Genomic DNA, 25,539 nt, shown 5'->3' with positions numbered 1-25,539 from the left:
TATCACAAGCTTCCATCTTGAATCACGAAACACTTTCCTTGATAAACTTTAACTTCCGTTCCCTTCTGCTTTCGTGAACTCAGCCAGGTCTTCATTGTGAAGCTTCTCCTTTGTTTTCAGAAACACTTATCCCATTTAACCGTAATTAAGTTCATGCTGGTTATTACATCCGTAATTTTCTTGTAAATTTCTGTTCAATTTCCTTAAACCTGCTGCCGGTATTCTAATTACTTATGCTAGTAAAAACGCTTCCAAAACATTTTATAATAATATTTTTAATAAGTCGTGACGTAAGAACAGTTTGTTTGTATATTCCTGTAACAACATTGCTCGGTAGAATGCTTTTGTAGCAAATGGTCTTTTATAGCATCAGATAACAAAATCACTCAATTCCTGCGGGAGGAAATTTTAATACGCATTTCGATGATAATACTTGCGTAGCTTGTGATACTGTATCGATTTTTAGACAATGGCTCGGCGTTTATCACTGATGAATCTTCTTCTTTTTTATGGCTAATATATTCTAAGGAATTGTGTTACTACGTCTCGTATTATGTAGCTATGACTATTATGTAGCTCGTATTATGGCTAAATTCAGTTACATCGCTGTGTATTATATTGCAACGTGTCGTATCTTTGTGTCTTATAGCGTTAGAGTATCACGTGTTATGACGTGGTACATTATTTCGTATTGTTCTACAATGTGTGAGGTTATGCATTATATCATCAGTAGATTACTACATGTTAAATAACCATGTATTGTGTCATTACGAACAATAGAACACGCATTGTGTCAATACCATGCATTGTATTACAATAGCAATTGTGTTGTCATGGGTTGTAGTATCATGCGTTCAATTACAATGCATTGTGTTACTACGCGTTGTACCACCACGCATCGTGTCACTGCGCGGTGTACTACCATGCGTGGTGTCACTGCGCAGCGTACTACCACGCATGGTGTCATTGCGCAGTGTATTACCACGCGTGGCGTCACCTGCGCAGTGTATTACCACGCGTGGCGTCACCTGCGCGGCGTACTACCACGCGTGGTGTCACTACGCGCCGAAGTACCACGCATGGTGTCACTGCACAGCGTATTACCACGCGTGGTGTAACTACGCGCTGCTGTACCACGCATGGTGTCACTGCGTAGCGTGCTACCACGCGTGGTATTACTATGCGCCGCAGTACCACGCATGGTGTCGCTGCGCAGCGTACTACCACGCATGGTGTCGCTGCGCAGCGTACTACCGCGCGTGGTGTCACTGCGCAGTGTATTACCACGCGTGGCGTACTACCACGCGTGGTGTTGTTACGCGCCGTATTATCACGCGTGGCGTCACCTGCGCGGCGTACTATCACGTGTGGTGTCGCTAAGCGTCGTAGTACCACGCATGGTGTCACAGCGCAGCGTACTACCACGCGTGGTGTCACTATGCGCCGCAGTTCCACGCATGGTGTCACAGCGCAGCGTACTACCACGCGTGGTGTCACTACGCGCCGCAGTACCACGCATGGTGTCACTGCGCAGCGTACTACGACGCATCGTATCACTGCGCAGCGTGCTACCACGCATCGTATCACTGCGCAGTGTGCTACCGCGCATCGTATCGCTACGCAGCGTACTACCACGCGTTGGATTACCACGCATTGTAACACAACGCGTCCTACTACCACGCGTTGCATCACTACGCGTCGTACTACCACGCGCTGAATTACAACGTACAGCATCACCATGCGCAGTACCGCTGCGCATTATACGACCACGCATTCTACCGCTACGCCCCATACTATCACGCGTTGTGTTCTCACACACCGTACTCCCACGTGTTGAATTACCACGCGTTGTGTCGCGCCATACCACAAGACATTGTCACTCTCCCTATCACGTTTCATCGAATCACTGTACTTTGAATCGTTATATACTATAACACTAGTCACATCGTTACACCTAGTATTATACAACCACGCGTTAAATTGCTACATGTATAATCACCAGTTATACCACCTCGCTTTGTGCCGCTCTCCCACAACTCCCCGTGCTGCAATAAAGGACCGTACGATAGATACGCCCACGGTTAACCAATATTTTTAATTTAGATACGTGTTGAAAAATTAACAGCGGGCTTTGTCCGACGTGCACACGACGTACGAGACACGTGTTTTACACGGTCCACCGCTGAATATAAGTAGAAAATATCATTGTCGGCTTTCGCGTTGCACTCGTTTGTTAGTAAAAACAAATATTTGTCCTGGATACGATGCAACCCTATTATTCCACGAGTCTCCAACGTTAATTGCGTATCGATCGATCCTGCCCTCTGTGTTTTCCTCCTTTGATACACGGGGTCCATCCGATCCGTTCTTAATGGATTTCAACGGCGACGCGTTCTGATCTCGACGCGTTGATATTTGTTCGATTAATTGTCGAGGAACGTGACTTCCAGCCACGTAGAACGTCTTTGGCGAGCTTACGTTCGAAGGGTCGGAGTAGCCTTGAGCTGCTGGAGAATTACTGGAGCTTCCGGATCGTTGTACTACGTTTAAGGCGCGGATTTAATTCCAGGGAAACTGTATTTAAATTCTTTGCTTGACCTTGAAGACTCTTCAAGCTTCGCTCAAGAAATAATTCAAGATCACTTAGTTAATGGGTGCCGCTCATGTATCCTGCAAACTAATTTAGAAAATTGGAGACTTTAATGAATTTCCTTCCAGTCGGGAGGTGTCGGTGACATAGATCACAGGATTTTAACATAGCCCGAACTTTGTACGAGTTAGGAACATAATTATCTTAGGCCTAACTTAGGTCCTACGTATAGCATATTTTATTTGACGAATTTTCTGATGGTTCATACATAGAATTAGTTATTTTGCCAAAATTAATTCTTTTTATTCAAAATACGTCACTTCTGCATCAATACATCGCTGGGCTCACACAATGTTAACATAGATTTTATGTCGTTTTGCGGAATCGCTTCAAACACTCTTAGCACAGATGCTTGGACTTCTTTTGCTACGAAGAGATTACGGCGCGTGGTATTGCAGCGAGGGGAATTACGGTGCGTGGATTTATGACGCGTGGAATTAACTACGCGTGGAACTACGACGCTTGGAATTACAATGCGTGGAATCACGACGCGTGGAGTTACCACGCGTGGAATTATGGCGCATAGAATTATGGTGCGTGGTATTACAGTGCGTGGTATAACAGCGCATGGAATTACGACGCGTGAAATTAATAACGCGTGGAACTACGATGCATGGGACTACGACGCGTGGAATTACGACGCATGGAATTACGATGCGCGGAATTAATAACGCATGGGTCTACGACGCGTGGAATTACGACGCGCGGAATTAATAACGCGTGGAATTAATGACGCGTGGAATTACGACGCGTGGAATTAATAACGCGTGGAATTACGACACATGGAATTACTAACGCGAGGAATTACAACGCGTGGAATTACGACGCGTAGAATTATGGTACGTGGAATTACAGTGCGTAGAAGTACAGCGCGTGGAACTCTGGCGCATGGAATTACGACGCGCGGAATTAATAACGCGTGGAATTAATGGCGCGTAGAATTACGACGCGTGGAATTAATAACGCGTGGAATTACGACGCGTGGGACTACGACGCGTGGAATTACGACGCATAGAATTACTAACGCGAAGAATTACAAGGCGTGGAAGTACGACGCGTAGAATTATGGTACGTGGAATTTCAGCGTGTAAAAGTACAGCGCGTGGAACTCTGGCGCATGGAATTGCGACGCGTGGGATTAATAACGCGTGGGACTACGACGCGTGAAATTTTCCTTATATTTAAGATGTTCCGTTAGTCTCCCGACGTACTGTATAGATGCATTTAATACATGCTTATCGCCTAACTATTGGGACCTAATGGAGTAAACCAATTTACCTGTATTTAACATAGGACACAAATAGCGTCCTACTAGTTAATTCAGCAAGTTTGGAATATGTAATTCCCCCAGGGTTTGTACATGCAAATAGCTTATACTACATAATTACGCCCTCACTACTTTATTACACCATGCAAATTTAGCCACAGGCCTCTCAAATCCAAGAGTACCTTCGTCAACAAGTATTTGCAGAATTTTCTCGACATTCACAAGAAGTTAGAAATACACCAAACGTCCAATTAAAACGAAAGAAATGAAACGAACTGAAAGGTTCCTTGTTTCAACTGAATGGTACTGATCGGGTTCCATTTCATCTTCAACATCTTTATCCTGATTTCTTCCTATTCTCTACAGTTCTATTGTCCGTCCCGCTAATAAACGGACACTTGTCAGGACTATTCAAGGCTTGTTAGACGAAAATTGGACGGGGGAGTTTAATTAGACAGGAGGTATTTTGGTGTGGCAGTGCACCACGTGTCTTCGCAAGGATATTCAAGGATACAGCAGTAGTAGGAATAAATTAACGAGGGACAAGTGTACAGGCTTCCCTCACGTTTCCGGATAATTTATTCGACGCTCGAGGCTGTTTGTCGCCGTTGAATCTCTCCGGGGTGCGATTCCAATGCGCGTCAAGCGACCGGGATAGGACAAAAAACAGAAAGTGCTGATTTGACTTTATCGAACCGGCTTTTCTCACCTTTCATTACTCGGGGGACAGAATATATGAAATACGGAAACATAAGCTTTTAGGGCTGAATTATTAAGAAGAATCTCACAAATGTACAAATAATTCATAACCTCAAAGTGTTGGTTGTCTAACATAACCTCTTAGAGTGACGAGAGTACCAAGATCAGTAAAAAGTATCTCACAAATATAGAAATGATTCGTAACCTCAAAGTTACGAATATTTAACATAACCTTTCATAGTGTCAATAGTAAGATTATTGAAAAGAGTCTTTTATAGTGGACACAATAGTAAGATCATTAAAAAGTGTCATTTATAGTGGACACAATAGTAAGGTCATTGAAAAGAGTCTCACAAATGTACAAATAATTCATAACCTCAAAGTGTTGGCTGTCTAACATAACCTCTTAGAGTGACGAGAGTATCAAGATCAGTAAAAAGTACCTCACAAATATAGAAATGATTCGTAACCTCAAAGTTACGAATATTTAACATAACCTTTCATAGTGACAACAATAGTAAGATCATTAGAAAGAGTCTTTTATAGTGGACACAATAGTAAGATCATTAAAAAGTGTCATTTATAGTGGACACAATAGTAAGATCATTAAAAAGTGTCATTTATAGTGGACACAATAGTAAGATCATTAAAAAGAGTCTTTTATAGTGGACACAATAGTAAGATCATTAAAAAGTGTCATTTATATTGGACAGAATAGTGAGATCATTAAAAAGAGTCTCACAAACATAAAAATAATTCATAACCTCAAAGTGTTGGCTGCATAACATAACCTCTTAGAGTGACAAGAGTATCAAGATCAGTAAAAAGTACCTCACAAATATAGAAATGATTCATAACCTCAAAGTTACGAATATTTAACGTAACCTTTCATAGTGACAACAAAAGTAAGATCATTGAAAAGAGTCTCACAAATATAAAAATAATTCATAACCTCAAAGTGTTGGCTGCATAACATAACCTCTTAGAGTGACAAGAGTATCAAGATCAGTAAAAAGTACCTCACAAATATAGAAATGATTCGTAACCTCAAAGTCACGAATATTTAACATAACCTTTCATACTGACAACAATAGTGAGATCATTAAAAAGAATCTTTTATAGTGACAACAATAGTAAGATCATTAAAAAGTGTCATTTATAGTGGACACAATAGTAAGATCATTAAAAAGTGTCATTTATAGTGGACACAATAGTAAGATCATTAAAAAGAGTCTTTTATAGTGGACACAATAGTAAGATCATTAAAAAGTGTCTTTTATAGTGGACACAATAGTAAGATCATTGAAAAGAGTCTCACAAATATAAAAATAATTCATAACCTCAAAGTTTTGGCTGTATAACATAACCTCTTAGAGTGACAAGAGTATCAAGATCAGTAAAAAGTACCTCACAAATATAGAAATGATTCATAACCTCAAAGTTACGAATATTTAACGTAACCTTTCATAGTGACAACAAAAGTAAGATCATTGAAAAGAGTCTCACAAATATAAAAATAATTCATAACCTCAAAGTTTTGGCTGTATAACATAACCTCTTAGAGTGACAAGAGTATCAAGATCAGTAAAAAGTACCTCACAAATATAGAAATGATTTGTAACCTCAAAGTTACGAATATTTAACATAACCTTTCATAGTGACAACAATAGTAAGATCATTAGAAAGAGTCTTTTATAGTGGTCACAATAGTAAGATCATTGAAAAGAGTCTCACAAATATAAAAATAATTCATAACCTCAAAGTTTTGGCTGTCTAACATAACCTCTTAGAGTGACAAGAGTATCAAGATCAGTAAAAAGTACCTCACAAATATAGAAATGATTCGTAACCTCAAAGTTACGAATATTTAACATAACCTTTCATAGTGACAATAGTAAGATTATTGAAAAGAGTCTTTTATAGTGGACACAATAGTAAGATCATTAAAAAGTGTCATTTATAGTGGACACAATAGTGAGATCATTGAAAAGAGTCTCACAAATATAAAAATAATTCATAACCTCAAAGTTTTGGCTGTCTAACAAAACCTCTTAGAGTGACAAGAGTATCAAGATCAGTAAAAAGTACCTCACAAATATAGAAATGATTCGTAACCTCAAAGTTACGAATATATAACATCCCCAAATTTCTTATACCTACATCTTCAAATTCCTCCACTCAAAATTCCCACACCCTAAATCCCCCAATCCAAAATCCCCACATACTCCTCCACCACGAATATAACGTAATCAGCAATTTCCAGCCCCTAAAGCATCACCCCCGCAATATAATGAGGTCCTACGCTGTCATAAATTATGTATTCAGATTTAGAACCTTCCTATGAGCCCTTCTACCCGATGAACTGATTACAAAGTTCAAAGGCAGTGTCTATAATTTCTCCATCGTACATCCTTCAGTTTTATTTTCGCGAACCGGAAGGAGCGTGTTCGAGGGACTGTAAAATAAAAAGCTCCGTGTGCTGTAGCCATTCGGCTTATCTGTCTCTATAATCGTCCCTCGTCCTCTTATCTGACAGTTCATTTCTCTATTGGCACAGTGATACCGTGTATCCTGTCCTTTTATACACACCCATTCACCGGAGATTCTTGATAACTCGAAGGGTGCGTATGATCGAATGCAGCTGTGTGACTTTAGACGCGTCACATCCTGAAATCTTCAACACACGGTAAATTTCAGGCTCATCTAAATGCAAATTTTCGTGCGGAACGCGGGCTACGGTTTCGTGAGGAGCTTTGGATAAAACCATGAGTTTTTTATTCCTATGTAAACTTGATCTTTCTCAAAATTGCTGTGGGTCTTCCTAAAAATTATGCTAAAATGGTTGACATTAAATAACTTGAGCTTTATATAAAACACGAGTCTCTTCATGCGTGGACAGCAGGACGTAGATAATTTTCGGTCGATTTTAAGGTTAGAGTACTTCTGTACTGTAGAGTACTTCTATTTTCCCAAAGTCGTATGTTCCCAAATTCCTATTTCTCTAAAATCCTATCTCCCCAAATTTCTATCGCCCCAAAGTCCTATTTCCTCAAATTCCTATCACCGAATATGTAACTTCGCCTTTCATAGTGAAAACGATAGTACGACCATTAAAAAATTGCAGCGCGGGGAACTACGGTGCGTCGAATTACTACGAGTGGAATTACAACGCGTGGGACTACGACGCGTGAAATTACGACGCATGGAATTAATAACGCGTGAAATTACAGCGCGTGGAATTACGACGCGTAGAATTATGATGCGTGGAATTACAGCGCGTAGAGGTACGGCGCTAGTTCTTAATTAAAATAAATTTTCAAGAAAAATAGTGTTCAAAACTCTTGCTAAATGTAAAAATTGTATATAATCAAATTTAATAGCAGTTAAACTTGTGGGTACTTTGTTAATGTCCATGATTTTGGAATCATCCCATTTGACCAGATAAATCACTTCACCATCAGAACTCTGAAGATACGATTTAACGTCTGAATTATTCTATTCCTCAGGGATAGGAAATTAGTTTGCCTCCGCAGTTAAATCATTCAACACCTCGACCCCAACAAATTGGATTAGCTTCGTCCGTTGGCAAAACCGATTTTTGCAAGTCAAACGGATGAATAATTCAGTCACTGAGACACGCTGCTCCTTAAACTGCTTCCATCACATAGATGAAAAAGTGTCTTTATTCAATTCATCATCGTTCGGCTACCTTATCAAGCTTTGTAGTCCCACGCGTCGTAATTCCACGCGTTATTAATTCCACGCGTCGCAATTCCATGCGTCGTAATTCCATGCGTCGTAATTCAACGCGTTATTAATTCCACGCGTCGCAATTCCATGCGTCGTAATTCCACGCGTCGTAATTCCACGCGTTATTAATTCCACGCGTCGCAATTCCATGCGTCGTAGTCCCACGCGTTGTAATTCCACGCGTTATTAATTCCACGCGTCGCAATTCCATGCGTCGTAATTCCACGCGTCGTAGTTACACGCGTCGTAATTCCACGCGTTATTAATTCCACGCGTCGCAATTTCATGCGTCGTAATTCCACGCGTCGTAGTCCCACGCGTCGTAATTCCACGCGTTATTAATTCCACGCGTCGCAATTCCATGCGTCGTAATTCCACGCGTCGTAGTCCCACGCGTTGCAATTCCACGCGTTATTAATTCCACGCGTCGCAATTTCATGCGTCGTAATTCCACGCGTCGTAGTCCCACGCGTTGCAATTCCACTCGTAGTAATTCGACGCGTCGCAATTTCATGCGTCGTAATTCCACGCGTCGTAGTCCCACGCGTTGCAATTCCACTCGTAGTAATTCGACGCACCGTAATTCCCCGCGCTGCAATACCACGCGCCGTAATCTCGGTAAAAAGGACCGTTTTATGACACTGTTACACAAGTTATTTATACTGTTACGCAGCAGAGGTTAAATAATTTATATTTTCCACAGGCTTAATTTGTTACAATATGTGATCAGCTGTTCCATCAGCGCAGTTTCGTTAAAAACGAGAAACTTCTCTGACGAACTAAGACCTTTGATATTTAGCGAGCGTGCCCAAATACCAATACAAACTAAAGCGTGGGTTGGACGCTGATCGATTCCAAATAAACGTTTCCTATTTAAATGAATACGTACGTGCTTTTTTCTACTGAAGTTCTGTTGCAAAGCTTTCTCGCAAAGAAAATTTAAGCCGCGAGGAACACGCTTCGAATATTTAGCTCTTTCGTTTAAACCACGCGCTATGATTATTATACGCTGCGACTTTCTACCTCTCCAACGAGACAATGGAATTGTTTTAATTATCGTTTTCCTAGTTGTGCTTGTACTTTGTATCTCATTTTTCTGCTATCGTTTGCCTTCGTTTTCTGTCTAACTTTTTTCTGCTGCGCTTTCAGATAGCATTATCTCTTTTCTGGGAAGTTTTTTGCTTTGTGCAGTTTTGGGACAATGCTCGCTTGCCTTTTGCACCTAATTTTCTCGTTGCCTTTTAGCAAACACTGTTTTTTATTATTTTTTGTTATTTATTTTCCCTATGATTTCTGTGGTTTTTCTTTTTATGTCATTATTGTTTTGATAGTTTTTTTTTTATCAGTTTTTCTTGTTTTTCCCTTCAAGATTATTTATATTACTTTTTCGTTGTATTTCAATTATTGTTTATACAGTTTTTTATTTGTCAAGGTTTTCCTTAGTTTTTTGTTCTGCTTTCCAGATTATTTATTTTACTCTTTCATTTTATTTCAATTATTGTTTATACAGTTTTTATTTGTCAGGATTTTCCCTTGTCTTCTCATTTTTCTCCTCGAATTACCTTGTTTCAGTGACTTTTTTCTACCACAATTTTCCATCTTTTCAAATTTTACGTTCTTATAACTAACAACGGTAAACGTGCACCCATCTTCGTAAATGACTAGCGAACTTTTCCCTTTACATGAATAGCCCCCGTCTCCATCTCCGTTGCAACCTGACAACCTCTCCCCATTAAAACCTTTCAACAAATGAGTTTTCTTTTTACAAATTTCCGATACTTATTTCAGGAACATTCCTTTTGAAACACAATACGATCTGATTTAACGTCGTTATTTCATTTCATCAGGCAACACGTTTCCCATATTCTGGCCAGGATTTCACGGTAACTCGAGAACTGCAGAGGCAAAAAATATCACAATGAAAGATTTTCCTCCACTTTATTCAGTGACGAGAATAACGTTGGCTTGAAACCACATACCTTATTACCGCGGTTATTTCTTCAGAGAGGGAGAGAGTTATTAAGTCACGTATTCCGGTTACGTTGATCCACGGAGTATCATAATCCCGTAATTATTCCTATGCTGGCAACAATTACTAACGAAACGGGGCTTCGTTATGAACCGTTCATTCAACCGGATCCCATCAACAACACCTTTGGGGATAATTTCCTGAACTCCGAATTTAAGCGTTCACCGTACACACCGTTCCGATTTATGTTCAGATTAAAATTCTCGAGCCATCTGATTAATTTCCGGTTAATTTTTTCGAAAATTCGCGCAAAAAATGGCTGTTACGTTTCCGTGTAAAAAGGTTCCAATATTTCTGTTTAATACAAAATCGATTGGTTAATGATCTCGTGACTTCCGACAGCTTTACAAGCTTTCGATGGTACTTTCGTCGGATTAAATTTGTTGTGCTGCTATTTAATATGCCAATATTGCAATAATTCTGCGTTGTTATATGGGGATATTATGCAGGAAGTGACAGAGATATTTAGTATATAGAAGATACAGCAATCTGGGCGCGTAGCAATTAGGAAACTTTACTAATTAGAAGATATATACGCTTTTGCGAGGGGCATTCAATTCAATCAGATTTATATTCAAAATAAATTTCAAAAATAAACACTCTTTGACTGAAAACGACGTTATGGAGAACCCTGTGCGCCATCGACAACTGACAGTGCACTGAGAAACACAAGATGGCCATTAACACAAGATGGCCGCTGGACGTCACGTGACTCCTCTCGCGCACTCAATTCAAATATCACGTACAGCAAACCACCCAGTAAAATAAAAATTCAGTAATGAAACTACATAACCACATAAAAATTAAGAATGAGGTAATACAAAAATGAGATAGAACAACGTAAAGACAAAAAACTAGCGTCAGTGCAGAAAAATAGCAGCGAAATGTTGAAACATAAATTTGTTACATTCGCGAACAAGCATCGCAGTCAATAAAGAAAGAATATCCACAGAACCACTGTACAAATGTTTAAACTGGAAATGCAAAGACGGTTCAGGAAATGAAAATTTTGCTTATTTTCGACTCTGAATTACCCTGGCCAAACGAATCCGTGGCAGAAAGCAGAGATGAAAGGATCACGTATCTATAAAACAGCGTTTCAATGGAAACACTACCTGTTGACTGAGCTCCGGAGTGTCTCTCCGCGTGGGTGGACAGAAAAATGCAGAAACTTTTGCACAAAACGTTGCTTTCCATCGCATACAACGGACCTTGTGATTTTCAGACAGCTTTTTCGATACTTCGTGACATTTAACTTAACCAGAGATCCTCATCGGGCTCATAACGAGACTCAATCGTTGTTAAAAAATTAAAATTGAAAATTATTCAAATTAAATCTGTCTAGAAAAATAGTTGAAGTTTGCTCTTCTCATTAATCATCTCGATACAATTAAATTTAATGAGTTATGGTATGGACACTTTTACAAGAATCATTTACACGAAATATCAAACTGCCTGCCCCAGAAACGTCACGATATTAAACGTTCAATCCCACTCGATAACCTGCAATTTTTCTATCGACATCTTTTCGATTCGACCTTAAAGCTGAGCCTTCATGCTTCAGCGACGGAACTTGCAAGTTCTACACCCACTTAAATGATCAGTCCCTTTTCAATTTCTTCAGAAAAGTCCTTAACAGTCAAAGTCATTGTTAATAGTTTCTTCGGTTTTAATCGGATCAGTAGGATCATTCAATCTCAGCTTGGCTTAACCTTCAGCAATTTGCGTATCGATTAAATTTTGCACACAAACTGCACACGTGTTTCTGAAGGCAGACAGTTTAAACTGAAAAATAGAAACTCGGTACGCGAGCAAAATTTCTGTGAAATTTAATTATTGAGGGGGCATTTAATTATTGCGAGAGGACCACAAAGTGAAGTTATTAATGTCACGGAGAATCCAGTTATCGAGGCGGAGCGGGAGAAAATTGCCGGGCAAATCAGCCCGTGGACCCACGGCTCCTCTAAAGTTACGCTTCGTCTCGCTTGCTGCAGACCTTTTTTTTCTACGTCAATGATTTTCTCAAAGTAACGAAGAAACGTAATAGATTGAAAGCTCCCTTGTGTTTACATCGGGTAGCCAACGCTTTTATTCCTCGTAGGCCTCTATAAACATCCCCATTGTTTTAACAATAGGATGCCTTTAGATAGTACTTCTCCAGGATCCTTTAGGCTCTATTCCCTTTAGATTTCTTTCCGAGGACTTACCTTGTGTATTTCCCAGGACTTTTCCTTTTACAATTCTTAAAATTCTAGAACTTAAGCCTGATAATTTCAGGTTTGTAAACACTTCAAACCTGACAACTTACCTCAACGGCCACACTTATCGCCAATTTAAAAAAAATTGAAGGCCTACAAAAAAAGTCCACTTCACTCAAATTGTCGGCCATCTCCTTAGCTTTAATTTGGTACCTTGGGCGTACATGTAGGTGCTCTGGTTCTCCAGAAAAGGTACCTTATGTGAGATCATCTTTTTCCCATTTACTTCAATGGAGACGCGTGCGCAGAAAAAATGAAAATGACGCCCCCCTTAAGTCCAACAATTTTATTAGAATGCTTTAGGTCTCCAAGTTCCTCTAAATTCTCTTCAAGTTTCCTAAAGGCATTCAGCCAAAGGAAATAGATAGATCATGACAGGGTTAATGATTAAGCAATTTACCTGAAGTTTAATCTTGATTAAAGGGTGTTTATTTGCAGACTGTGGGCATAGAGGTGCGGGTAACCAACGAGGTGCCCGCAACAGAGGAGAACGCACTGAAGGATGCGGCACCACCTTGGACAACAATGTCGGTTCCCAACAGCAGAACCACCCCTACAACCCCTACGAACCCCCATCCTCAGTACTTGTCGCCGCACGTGTTTCAAGGACGGAACTCTTTGTGTTGTACTAATGGTGAGAACTTGCTGTTACCTTGAGAAACGGAATTGAATGCCGTTGCAATGATTGCGATATTTTTGTGTGGAATAAAATGTCAAGGGAGGTGGGTGGTTTGTTTAGTACTTAGTGGTTTGATATTGTAGATTATACTCTGCGGAGGAGACGTCCGATGACTCTTCGTATTGGACCACGGCTGAGCCTGCCAAATAAGAGTACTTCGGCTCCGACGACTACCACTGAGGGAGAATGGCCGACACTAAGGTAGGATCACAATTACAAGATTTATGTTAAGAAGGTTCTGTGTTATGGAGAGCTATTTTTGGGGAGGGTTGAAAAATAATTTATGTGATTGAGAGTCTAAACTGATAGTCTAGTACCGATAGTCGTGATTGTGGAAATCTATCTCACCTTCTGTTGGCCTGTATAATACACGTTACCGATGCATGGTAATGTCAGTCATCACAGGTAATCACAGATTTTATCAGAGACAGATTAGAATCTTCAGGAAACCATATGTTTCGATATTGACAAAATTATGCAAATAAATGCAATCTTTTCTGTAAAAGAAGATATCTGGGAGAATGGCTTTAGCGAAGGAAAATTTGTTAAGATTCTTATGTCATTCTCTATATTATCGACGAGATACAGTACAGTGTATAAACTGTTCTGAATTCACAATTCGCATCTTTGGACTTAAGGAATATAATGCAAGCTTCATAATATTAATATTAATACATATGTAATAGTTATATAGTACAGTAATCAATAAAAACACAATAATAATTGAATTTAAAAAAAAATTAACTTATGGCGCCATCTCTCCGGCAGATAAGGTGAACTACACACTTTTGAAACTGTAGTTTAATCAGTTCTCGTCTTCTACCACTAGATGGCGCCACGTGTAACGTTGTTATAGAGAGTGTTTTTCTATATTTAAAATAGTCAATTAATTAATACTTTCAAAAATAACCGATTTATTAAAATTGATTTTGAAATATGTCGTTTTGAATTCAGATTTGATTATAGAATGAATAACGAACGATTTGCTTTTTAAAATACAATTGAACATAAATAAAATTGAATATCAAATACAAATAAAATTCTTCTTTATCGACGGCTTGAAAATAGAATTCCTCTTGATCGACGACGACTCCAATGATCACCACATTTTGGACATACTTCAACAACTATAAATTTTTTTGGACTTGATTGGCAATGAAATACATCAAATTATACCGGAGAGGAAGAGTAATTAACTTAGGAATGTTTTAATTTTACCAAACCACTATTAACTTTAGTCGAAACTTCGCACTACCCTCATGTACCCGTTCTAGATGAATTACCCAAACATAATGTAATCCACTCAGCTCAATTAATTGTAGATAATACGGATTGCACCCATAATTATCTATCGTCGATAATACAAATGCCAGGCATAATTATCTATCGTCGATAATACAGACGGCAGGTAAAATTACCTATCATCGATAATACAGATTGCACCCATAATTATCTGTCGTCGATAATACAGATGGCAGTCATAATTATCCATCGTCGATAACACAGATTACTGCAACCTTACTAATAATAAATTCACCACAAAAAAAAGTGCCAAACTTAAAATTCCTCATCCAAATGTTTACCTTACATCACCCTATGCGTCCACTTCCTCATTTTCAATACCATATCAATTTTTCTATTACTTCACGATTTCTTTTTAGTTGATATTTTGATTTCCTCCTACTATTAAAGAATTATTATCGTTGCCTGGTTACGGGTTCTCGCGCTTGTCGGGTGGTGTCGCGTTGACCGGAGGCGTCGGGACGCCGCCACCCCTCGTGGTTCCCCCATCCTGCAGGTTTTGTTGTGACCACGACGACGGCTTTGTCGACAGTCGCGCGTGATTGCGATCGAGCAGTGCGGATTTAAGATCGCTCCGGTTTCAAACGATCGCGTGTGCCGCGCCTTCCATCGTTGCTTTCACCTCTGCAGGGGTATCCTCCACCCCTTCGCACCCTTGCTGCAAAATCGTTTGAGACCAATTGCAGCTCGTTTTTGCCGCGTGACTCTGGTCGAAACGTTAGAAACTTGGAGCGAGGAAGTTTCGCGAGTGTTCGAATTTTGGACACGTGTGCTTCGGAACATGCTGTGATGGTGGAAAAATGACTACCTAATTTATCTGAGGGGAATTGACATCTTTTTATCGCTGTCATTGCTGTTACGCTGTTAACAGTGACAACTCTCTTGAAGATGAAGTCGATTAGCAATGAAGATTAATGAAGAGAATTAGATTCGATTAGCAACAGACAGTGGACGATTGCAACAGTGTGTGAAGAAGTTGAGTGACGATCCAGGTTTAAATCGTCAGCCTGCTTGTCCCCAGCTTCCTAGTGTCAAACGAGTGATTTTGCCGGTGAAAATGCAGAAAGAAAATGGAGTGCGCGGCACGGAGACGTTAAATCAGTGTCTGGTTAAACGGCAGAATTGATAACTCGAAACAGGAGGGAAAGGTTTTAGGTAAAGCTTTATCTTTCAGGTTTTTGTCCCCCTTGTGACAAGTTGCAGTTGGACCTTACAATTCTAAGTCCATTTCATGTTATGAACTCAAGGTTGAACTTTCTGACAGTGTACTTCCACTTTCCCAGACCTACAGATCTAACAGCTCATCACAACCCAGTAATCTTTTCCATCCAGACCCCAAACCTTCTAGGCCTAATCTCCAATCTAATGCATAATTTCTCTCATTCAAAGTTTAATTAAAACCGATCAGATCTAACCGAGTCAACATCCAGGAACTTAATCAAACTCTCTTTGAAGTCTAATCACAGCCTTCTAACCCAGATATAACCTATCGAAATCCTCAATTCCCAATGCCGCCATTAAACTTCGACCCCTGACTTCGTTCAACTTCGAGACTACCTGTTGACGCGGTGACCAAAGAGAAATTATGAAATCCAATTTAGAATTCGAGATACCAGGTGTTTTAGGAGCCGATCGATCCGGTCAGCTGATCGGACGAAATAACTTGTTGCAAGGGGGACACCGAAGTTTCCAGCGGACTAATGCGGTTTTGTCGATACCTTGAAGACCTGCAGTAGCCATGTGTTCAAAGCACGTCACGTTATGAAATCTGCATTCGCCAGGCTTCCCGTAATAGTACGGCGACGAAAATACTGCCTCATTTCAATGGCTCGATGATCGATTAGACAACGAATTCATATTTTATCGCGGAATGCTGGAAGTCGTAGACATGTGTTTGATAAACTACGATGGCGCCGTGAGAATTCGGGGAATTGATTGGCTGAAAATCAATAGGTTCGAAAACCTTGAAAGTTCAGGAAATTTGTGTGGGTGTCGTTCTTTGATTGCTTAGGACTTTAAGTTTAAAGGTTTCTACTTTTGATATGGTGGATACTTTACCACTATTTCGAGCGTTCTACTTTCCAAGTAATCGCGCACACGAATCTCCGGACTAAAAATACAGTATCCAAAGATCATCCAATTAACCGATCAAAGCACGGAAATTAATGTACGTACCTAACGACTGATACCGTGTCGTTGTCCTCGTGTAGGGTGCTCGACATTCGGCTGCGTCATGCTCTTGAAATTTATCGAGCTGTCAACCGAGGCAGAGTACAAAGCCCGTTACATCAGCCTCGTTTGGACAGCTTTTGACCAATAAACGTTCTTTCTAACGCACGTTCTTTGCACCAACACATCGAATTGTAAAGACGACCTGTACTTTATCGTCCCGACACAATGATCCTCGACAATAGTCCACGATTCAATCCCTGAAGGAAAATCGATATCTCGTTAGAATTTGATCTTTTAACCCCTCTGAACTTATTCTTGAGTGAACTTATTCTTTGAGGAGTTTCACTCGTGACGCACTCACAACTCAAATGTGATTAATGTTACTCAAATTTTGAATACTCTTCAACTCGAATTTTAGATCCAACTATAATTTGCGTTGTCAAGGATCCCTGAATATAAAATACTTAGAACATTTTCATTTTCTTTGTTCGTTTTAATGTTATGAATGGTTAGTCTTGACTGACGCACCTCATAAATAAATGGCACGGCAAGGGGTTAAATGTGTAGGGAATATTTTATTGAAGCTTAGAAAGATCTGTTGACACTGACGTATGCAAGCAATATTTATCGCAAACTTTCGTTACGGAAAAAGGAAATTTGTGTTTGCGTTTAATGAAGCTCACCCGTGACCCGCATTGTTGAAAAGTTGCACCGCTCCCTTGTACGCTGGACAAAGCAAACAGCGAAATTGAGAATGCAAAGATCACACGTACGGTAATATCGTCGCATTTGCCTTCGAATTACGTCAAATGAACCGTGCAGTTTCCTTATCACGTTTGGGTTAATTATTTTCATTTATAATTACCTTTTTGGTTGGTGAATTTAATTCAGAATAATTTGGTTGAGGTGCGTGTATGGGAAAAATATTTGTGAGGACATATGGGGAACTTTGGGGATGATGTATGTATGGTTAGGTTAGGTACATATATACCGTCCATAAGTATCCGGACACTTGGTTACATAAAACATAGTTGAACTTTGTACGAAAGGTATTTAGGGTTATCATATCATTTGTAACAATTATTATTATCTTTTTCGAGGTGTCATAACGTAATAGAATTAATTTTTAAGTACAAATTATACAACGAAAGTGTGAAAGTAAAATTCATGTCCAGAAGTACAAAGTCCAAATTTGTGAATCTAATGAAACGCTTTCGATTCTAAAAAAAAATTTCATTTCTACTGTGTTTCATTTCTATGGTGCAGAACGTATTCAGAGGGTTCTTCGATATGTTTCAAATGTTTGTAAACTGTTGGTAGATGTTCAGGTTCCCTCAATGGAGATAAGAATGAAGGTAACGCTACGCATCTGCTTATTTTCATCTGTTGTATTGCCCCCTTAAATTCCAGCAAAATAATTCCACAGCAAAGTAAAGAAATTTTTCGGAATAAGAACCGCGATCGATATTCCCAAGATTCCTTATGGGTTACAACAAGTCTCTCGCGCTAAATAGCAGTTAAATCGAGGCTAGACCATAAAATGAATGGTCAATGTAAATCAAGTCTAAAGATAGCCTCAAATCCTTGTTCACGCGATGGCAACACGGTTTCTTCTAAAAATGTCCCCCTTATCTGCACGTTGTTATCGCGTGTCGACGTTTTAACGAATACCAGCATTCATTGTCGAGATAAACACTGCAATCGCAATTAAACCGATGACTTTCGAAAAGCTACGGTAATTTTGTTTTTTAGCGTGCGTGCTCCACTGGCTCGTGAAACGGCCAGCGCCTTTGTCGTTCGCGATAACGAAATTTCTAATTAAATGATCTTATTGACACACGCGTCGCTTTGTTAGCCACGTGAACCATTAAAACGGTGACAAATTGAAGCCTTTGTTTCTGGTATCGCGAAAGAACGGCTAATTCCTTTAAAATTGTTCTTTGTGGAAACTGTTTGTGTTTCGTTAACAACTGCTGTGTTATTCGTTAATTAGAATAATATTCGCTTGTTTAAGTAATCCCGTAAAGGTGGTGCGTTGATCAACTGTCGAGCTAACAATTTCAATTTTTCAGTTTACACTGCTTAAGTATGCTCCGGGGTGAACATCGAAGGCGAGAGTTTAATTAGAGATAAACTTTGCAGATTCTAATTAATTTTCATGACGGTAGATGAGAACTTCCAGCTACAATTTTCCAATGAGAGGAAAAATTGATATTGTTTATCCAAGATTTCATCAAGAAAAATGGATCACATTTTACAATCGTTCCGGCAGATATTCATATCTCGCCAAGATCACTGTTGCCTGGCAACTTTAAAAGAAACTTTTAGCAAATTTCAGCAATTTTCTGCCTCTGGAAAGTTCAGGTTCCCTTCCAATTTCGTCTCTCCCCACTTTTACACGAGGAACTTCAGCACAGATTAGGCTAGGGAACTAGTTAAACGAAATCTCCTCTCGAGGAACTTGAACTTGAGGGTAATGTAAAACAGACGAATATATTCTTTTATGCCGTCATACCGCTGGAAGCCTTATTCTTTTATGCAAATACTCGAATTTTCCAAGCATTTTGTTATTGGAGATTATTGAACTTATAAGAATCCACAAGCAGGTACACTTAGGTAATATTAATAAACTTTAGGAGAGCTTGATTCAATTTTAGGAAATTTTAAATAATTATAAGATGGAAATTTTAAGGTACCGAAGTAGTTTTAGGTGTTAGATTGTCTTGATAGGCTCTTGGTATATTGCTTTAGTTGGGTTTGTGAGAGTAGAGAATTATTATAGTTGGTAATACATTCGGGTAGTCGTACATGTAACAATAAGATGTAACCTTGTACAATAAACAACAACGCAACGTGTAGATAACGCGTTAACACACAACGGAAGACACAATGTGGCGTCACAAAATTGTGTAGAAGACATAATGCACTGTTACACAACACGTAGAAGACATAAGACGTTGTCACATAGCCCGCAAATACAGCGCACTATAATGTAACGCATGGTCACTCGACGCATAAGGAACTCAACGTATGGGGAACACAACGTGTAGGGACCACCACCCGTAGGGAACACAATACGTAGGGAACTCAACGCGTGGAGAACACAACGCGTAGGGAATACAGCGCACTCTAATGCAACGAGTGATCACTCAACGCGTAGGGAACTCAGTGCGCAGGGAATACAACGCGTAGAGAACACAACGCGTGGAGGACTCAACGCGTAGAGATCTCAACATGTAGAGAACACAACGCGTAGGGAACTCAATGCGTAGAGAATACAACGCGTGGAGAACTCAATGGGTAGAGAATACAACGCGTGGAGAACTCAATGCGTAGAGAATACAACGCGTGGGGAACTCAATGCGTAGAGAATACAACGCGTAGAGAATACAACGCGTGGAGAACTCAATGCGTAGAGAATACAACGCGTGGAGAACTCAATGCGTAGAGAATACAACGCGTGGGGAACTCAATGCGTAGAGAATACAACGCGTAGAGAATACAACGCGTAGGGAACTCAATGCGTAGAGATCTCAACGCGTAGAGAACACAACGCGTAGGGAATTCAATGCGTAGAGAATACAACGCGTGGAGAACTCAATGGGTAGAGAATACAACGCGTGGAGAACTCAATGCGTAGAGAATACAACGCGTGGGGAACTCAATGCGTAGAGAATACAACGCGTAGAGAATACAACGCGTGGAGAACTCAATGCGTAGAGAATACAACGCGTGGAGAACTCAATGCGTAGAGAATACAACGCGTGGGGAACTCAATGCGTAGAGAATACAACGCGTAGAGAATACAACGCGTAGGGAACTCAATGCGTAGAGATCTCAACGCGTAGAGAATACAACGCGTAGGGAATTCACTGCGTAGACAATACAACGCGTGGAGAACTCAATGCGTAGGGAACTCAACGCGTAGGGAACTCAACGCGTAGGGAACTCACTGCGTAGAGAATACAACGCGCGGGGAACTCAATGCGTAGAGAATGCAACGCGTAGAGAACACAACGCGTAGAGAACATAACGCGTAGGGAACTCAATGCGTAGAGATCTCAAAGCGTAGAGAACACAACGCGTATTGAACGCAGCGCACTCTAATACAACGCGTGAGCAGTGGAACTCGCAATCGCACAGCGCGTAAAAAACAACGCGCAGTCACACAGCGCGTAGATAACACTACTCGCCATTGAACAACGTGTGTACGGCACACAGCACTCTCTTTCGAGACACTGGCACACAACTCGTCATACCACAACGTCACACAACGCTTCCTCGCATAGCACACCACCCCTCAACGCAGCCATAAAAATAAAGTCGTCAACTTAATAGAACCCTAGGTATCGTCAGATAATGTTCCCTGCCACATCGTCATTTAGCAAGCCATAGTCTTCCACCCCATGACAAGATGCCCGACACCCGTGTATCAGCCAGTTAATTTCTTCGTCCAGAACTAGATAGGCTCGGAAGATAACGATACACAGAAATACTAGATAACCATTTATCCGAACGGAATCTGAAGTCTCGAAATAACCTTAATCCATAATGCTGTCTTCAACGGGGGAGACGCCACGTTATTACAGTAGTTTCGGAGTTCCTCGGGTTTTCAAGGCACCGCGAAGTAAGCGGTTAGAGGTGAATCGCGTGTTGGCCTCCCATTTATCCACGGTTTCGCAGTTGTACCTACGTTAAAACACGAAAACACGCGGGATTAATCCGCGCCGTATATGACCAAGGACGTTTCCTGTCGGCGCGTCGATTTTATGCACCGACCGGGAATATGACGAGTAATCGGAACCCGTGTATTCAGCTTAATGTGCTTACGCGTTAAATTTGCGGGCTTAATGGTAACGCGCGTTAGCGTTCAAAATCGATCCACGGGGATCGGTGGCTCACGTGTTTCTAGAGCTAACGATTCGCCAGAGGTTCTCGTCGTCGGAGAAACGTCGATTAAACCGTAGAGAGAGACGTCTTTAACCCGGCGCAAATATGGCCAAACGACTGCCAGAGGACGTTAAAAAGGCGGATTAACGCTCGTAAAGGACCTGCGAGGATACCGGAGCTCGTAAAACGTTTTACGGTTGCCGGATTTCACTTAATTTCTGCATTAAGCCGCCGGCCAGTTCGATAGCATCAACGAAAATGAAACTTGTAAAGGGTCGTTAAAAGAACCCGGAAACTGTAGGTGAGTCTGTTTGACGCCTGTTCGGGGAAACACTAGACTCCCTTTGTCCCACGTCGATCGTTGCTTCTTCTGCAAACAGCACGTGTGTACGGAGCTTAAAAGCCTCGGTCTATATCGTGAAATGTGTCTGATGTGCATGGGGACGGACTGGACTTCAGGGACAGCGGAAGTGGAGGCGTATGCACATGATGATGGGCTCTTTGTGGATAATGGTATCCCGATGAACATGGAGAGATTCATGATTGGAAAGTCTTTATGGCTGATGGAGTTTCTGACGGTGGTGACGAGGTATGTGATGGGAGTTTGACGGATGAAGGATCTTCATCGATCATGCGGTTTCGGGGTACATGGGGCTTCTATGGTAAACGATCCCTTTGAATGTTGGACGTGGATGATAGCACGGGTGATCTTAGGAATTTGATGGACTTGGTGGGACTTATATGGGTTATGTGGACTGTGTGGGGTGTGGGAAGTTAGCTAAGGAGTTAGGTTAGCTAAGGTAGGTTCGGTCTGGGTCATAGGTCCTATGTAGACAGGGAGGACTTGGAGGACGGGGTGCATTTTTATGGATCATGTAGATTCTGTGGAAAGTGGGACCTTTTAGGTAGGCTAGGTTAGTTACGCGTTTAGTTCTAGACCCGTTATACCCTCTATGCGTTGAGTTCTTTAGCCGCTGTGTTCTCTACGAGTTGTGTACTCTACGCGTTGTGTTCTCTACGCATTGAGTTCCCTATGCGTTGTGTTCTCTACGCGTTGTACACTCTACGCGTTGAGTTCCTTACGCGTTGTGTTCCCTACGGGTTGTGTTTTCTACGCGTTGTACCTTCTACGCGTTGAGTTCTCTAGCTGATGTGTTCCCTACGCGCTGTGTCCTCCACGCGTTGTGTTCTCTACGCATTGAGTTCCCTATGCGTTGTGTTCTCTACGCGTTGAGTTCCTTACGCGTTGTATTCCCTACAGGTTGTGTTTTCCACGCGTTGTACCCTCTACGCGTTGAGTTCCTTACGCGTTGTGTTCCCTACGGGTTGTGTTTTCTACGCATTGTACCTTCTACGCGTTGAGTTCTCTAGCTGCTGTGTTCCCTACGCGCTGTGTTCTCCACGCGTTGTGTTCTCTACGCATTGAGTTCCCTATGCGTTGTGTTCTCTACGCGTTGAGTTCCTTACGCGTTGTATTCCCTACAGGTTGTGTTTTCCACGCGTTGTACCCTCTACGCGTTGAGTTCCTTACGCGTTGTGTTCCCTACGGGTTGTGTTTTCTACGCGTTGTACCTTCTACGCGTTGAGTTCTCTAGCTGCTGTGTTCCCTACGCGCTGTGTCCTCCACGCGTTGTGTTCTCTACGCATTGAGTTCCCTATGCGTTGTGTTCTCTACGCGTTGAGTTCCTTACGCGTTGTATTCCCTACAGGTTGTGTTTTCCACGCGTTGTACCCTCTACGCGTTGAGTTCTCTGCGCGTTGCGTTCTCTGCGCGTTGCGTTCTCTGCGCGTTGCGTTCTCTACGCGTTGAGTTATCTACGCGTTGTGTTCTCTACGCGTTATTTTCCCTATGCGTTGTGTTTTCTACGCGTTGAATGACCACGTGTTGCATTAGACTGTATGGACTGTGGTCCCACCCAGTTAGGTTGGCTAAGTTAGGTTCGCTTTGGGTGATAGGACCTATTTAGACAGGGTGGCCTTAGTGGGCGGGGTATATTTCTATGGATTGAGGCGTATTTCTATCGATTATGTGTACTCCTCAATTTTCAATTTCACGCGCGAACTCAATATGAGATCTCTGCAAAATTCTCCCCCGCCTTCTGGTCCCGATCGACCAGCACTTTAGACTCGACGATCGAACGTTGACCAATAACCTTGTATCTCTTTTCCGAAAATTGGAAAACACGATGCGTTTGATTTCCCGTGAGGTCGTTACTTTTAGAGTGCGGACCGTGGTTTTACAAGTGAATTCTTTTTTGTCAGCAAGGAAATGGTCTGTGAAAACCTCCTGGATTGATTCGACGGACGTTTCTGTGGAATGAGCATTTTTCTCGTGACACCGTAATGTGACATGCGAAGGTATATTACATAATTGTTGCGTTCATTTTTTATCAACCCGTAGATTGTATCTTCGGTTTTATCTCTCCCCTTTTTGCCCTCTGAGTTGCCTCGATATCTCGAACGCTTGTATCTTTAATTTATTTTAGATGGTTTCGTGAGATACACTTTTATGTTTTCGGGACGATAAATAAAAAGTCAAAATTTGTATTGTTAATTTCTAAAAAATTGTTGCAAACATTTAATACAATTTGTGCTCGCGGAAGCATCAAATGCTGCACTTTTTGGCGCTTTATTTCCAAAGATATCGAGTTATCGATATCCAATCACGGTTCGCTGGTTCACTTAAGGGTACTGCCAGAATTCCGAGGTTTTTGTACCAGCCTTTTGCATTTTTATTATATCGAAAAAGCTGACAAAAAGACCTTTATTTTAACAATCTCAACCTAATTATTCATACATCAAAAGACAATTTCAATAAGTAAGCTGATATGAACGTAATTTGAATGACAGACAGGAAAGGTATTACACAAGATAGCAATTCACCTTTGCCTTAACAAGCTTCTTCGCAGGATTCCAATAAAAATATAGATATTTTCCCCGTTAGTTCCGCGTCGCTCGATAGCAGCAAAGTGATCATTGCCTCAGCCAATGACGATCAACGTGGAAAGCTCGTTATTCGTCCAAGTAACGAGGCTGGCTGCGTCAGCCGATCCTATATTTGATATCTTCGTTTCTCTGTTGATGACAATCTATTGGAAGGAAATGGCCTCCCAGGCTATTTCGCTAACTACTCTCGATAATATTATATCACCGGGTCATCTGAGACATCCTGCGAGGTGCTACCAAATTAATGAACTCCTTGCGCTATTCTTGTTTCTTATTCCGGGACGGAATAACAATAGCCACGTATTTACTCGTCTGGGTTCAATAAACTCTTGTTCAGACACGATTTCAATCGAGTTCTCTAAAAAAAAATGGAAAATCACTTTTAAAAAATTTCAGAATTAAAGTTTCTGTTGAGTTTTCATATTTTTTAATTTTTCTATTTCACAATTTTTTAAGTCTTAAGTAAAGTTTCAGAAGGTTTAAGATTGGACTTTGACTCACAGGCCATTTTTGGCAAAAACAGAATTTGCATTACTATTAAAAAATTTGAGAATTAAAGTTTCTGTTGAGTTCTCAGAAATTTTTTTATTTTTGTATTTCAAGATTTTTGGACTTTTAAGTCATTCAAGTTTCATGAAGTTTAAAAATTTGCATCAATATTAAAAAATTTGAGAATTAAAGTTTCTGTTGAGTTCTCAGAAATTTTTTAATATTTGTATTCTAAAATTTTTGGACTTTGAAGTCACTCAAGTTTCATGAAGTTTAAAAATTGGCATCACTATTAGAAAATTTAAGAATTAAAGTTCTTGTTGAGTTCTCAGAAATTTTTTAATTTTTGTATTCTAAAATTTTTGGACTTTTCAGTTACTCAAGTTTCATGAAGTTCAAAAATTTGCA

The 25,539-nt window shown here is 40.6% G+C and overlaps 1 protein-coding gene across 3 annotated transcripts in view; it reads left to right on the top strand.

The window, feature by feature from the left end:
* dnc (phosphodiesterase dunce) overlaps window positions 1-25,539 on the top strand; it is a 437,944-nt gene that overhangs the window by 21,325 nt on the left and 391,080 nt on the right. For all 3 annotated transcript variants that reach the window (XM_076540894.1, XM_076540886.1, XM_076540887.1), the window contains exons 2-3: window positions 13,092-13,287; window positions 13,416-13,533. In XM_076540894.1, the coding sequence (XP_076397009.1) occupies window positions 13,179-13,287; window positions 13,416-13,533 (227 nt within the window). In that variant the 5' untranslated portion in view covers window positions 13,092-13,178. The remainder of the gene's footprint in view (window positions 1-13,091; window positions 13,288-13,415; window positions 13,534-25,539) is intronic.

Source organism: Megachile rotundata, chromosome 16, assembly GCF_050947335.1.
Source record: "Megachile rotundata isolate GNS110a chromosome 16, iyMegRotu1, whole genome shotgun sequence".
NCBI classification, from domain to species: Eukaryota; Metazoa; Arthropoda; class Insecta; order Hymenoptera; family Megachilidae; genus Megachile; species Megachile rotundata.
The sequence above is the reverse complement of the archived record's forward strand: the minus strand, read 5'-3'. Positions and strand labels throughout refer to the sequence as shown.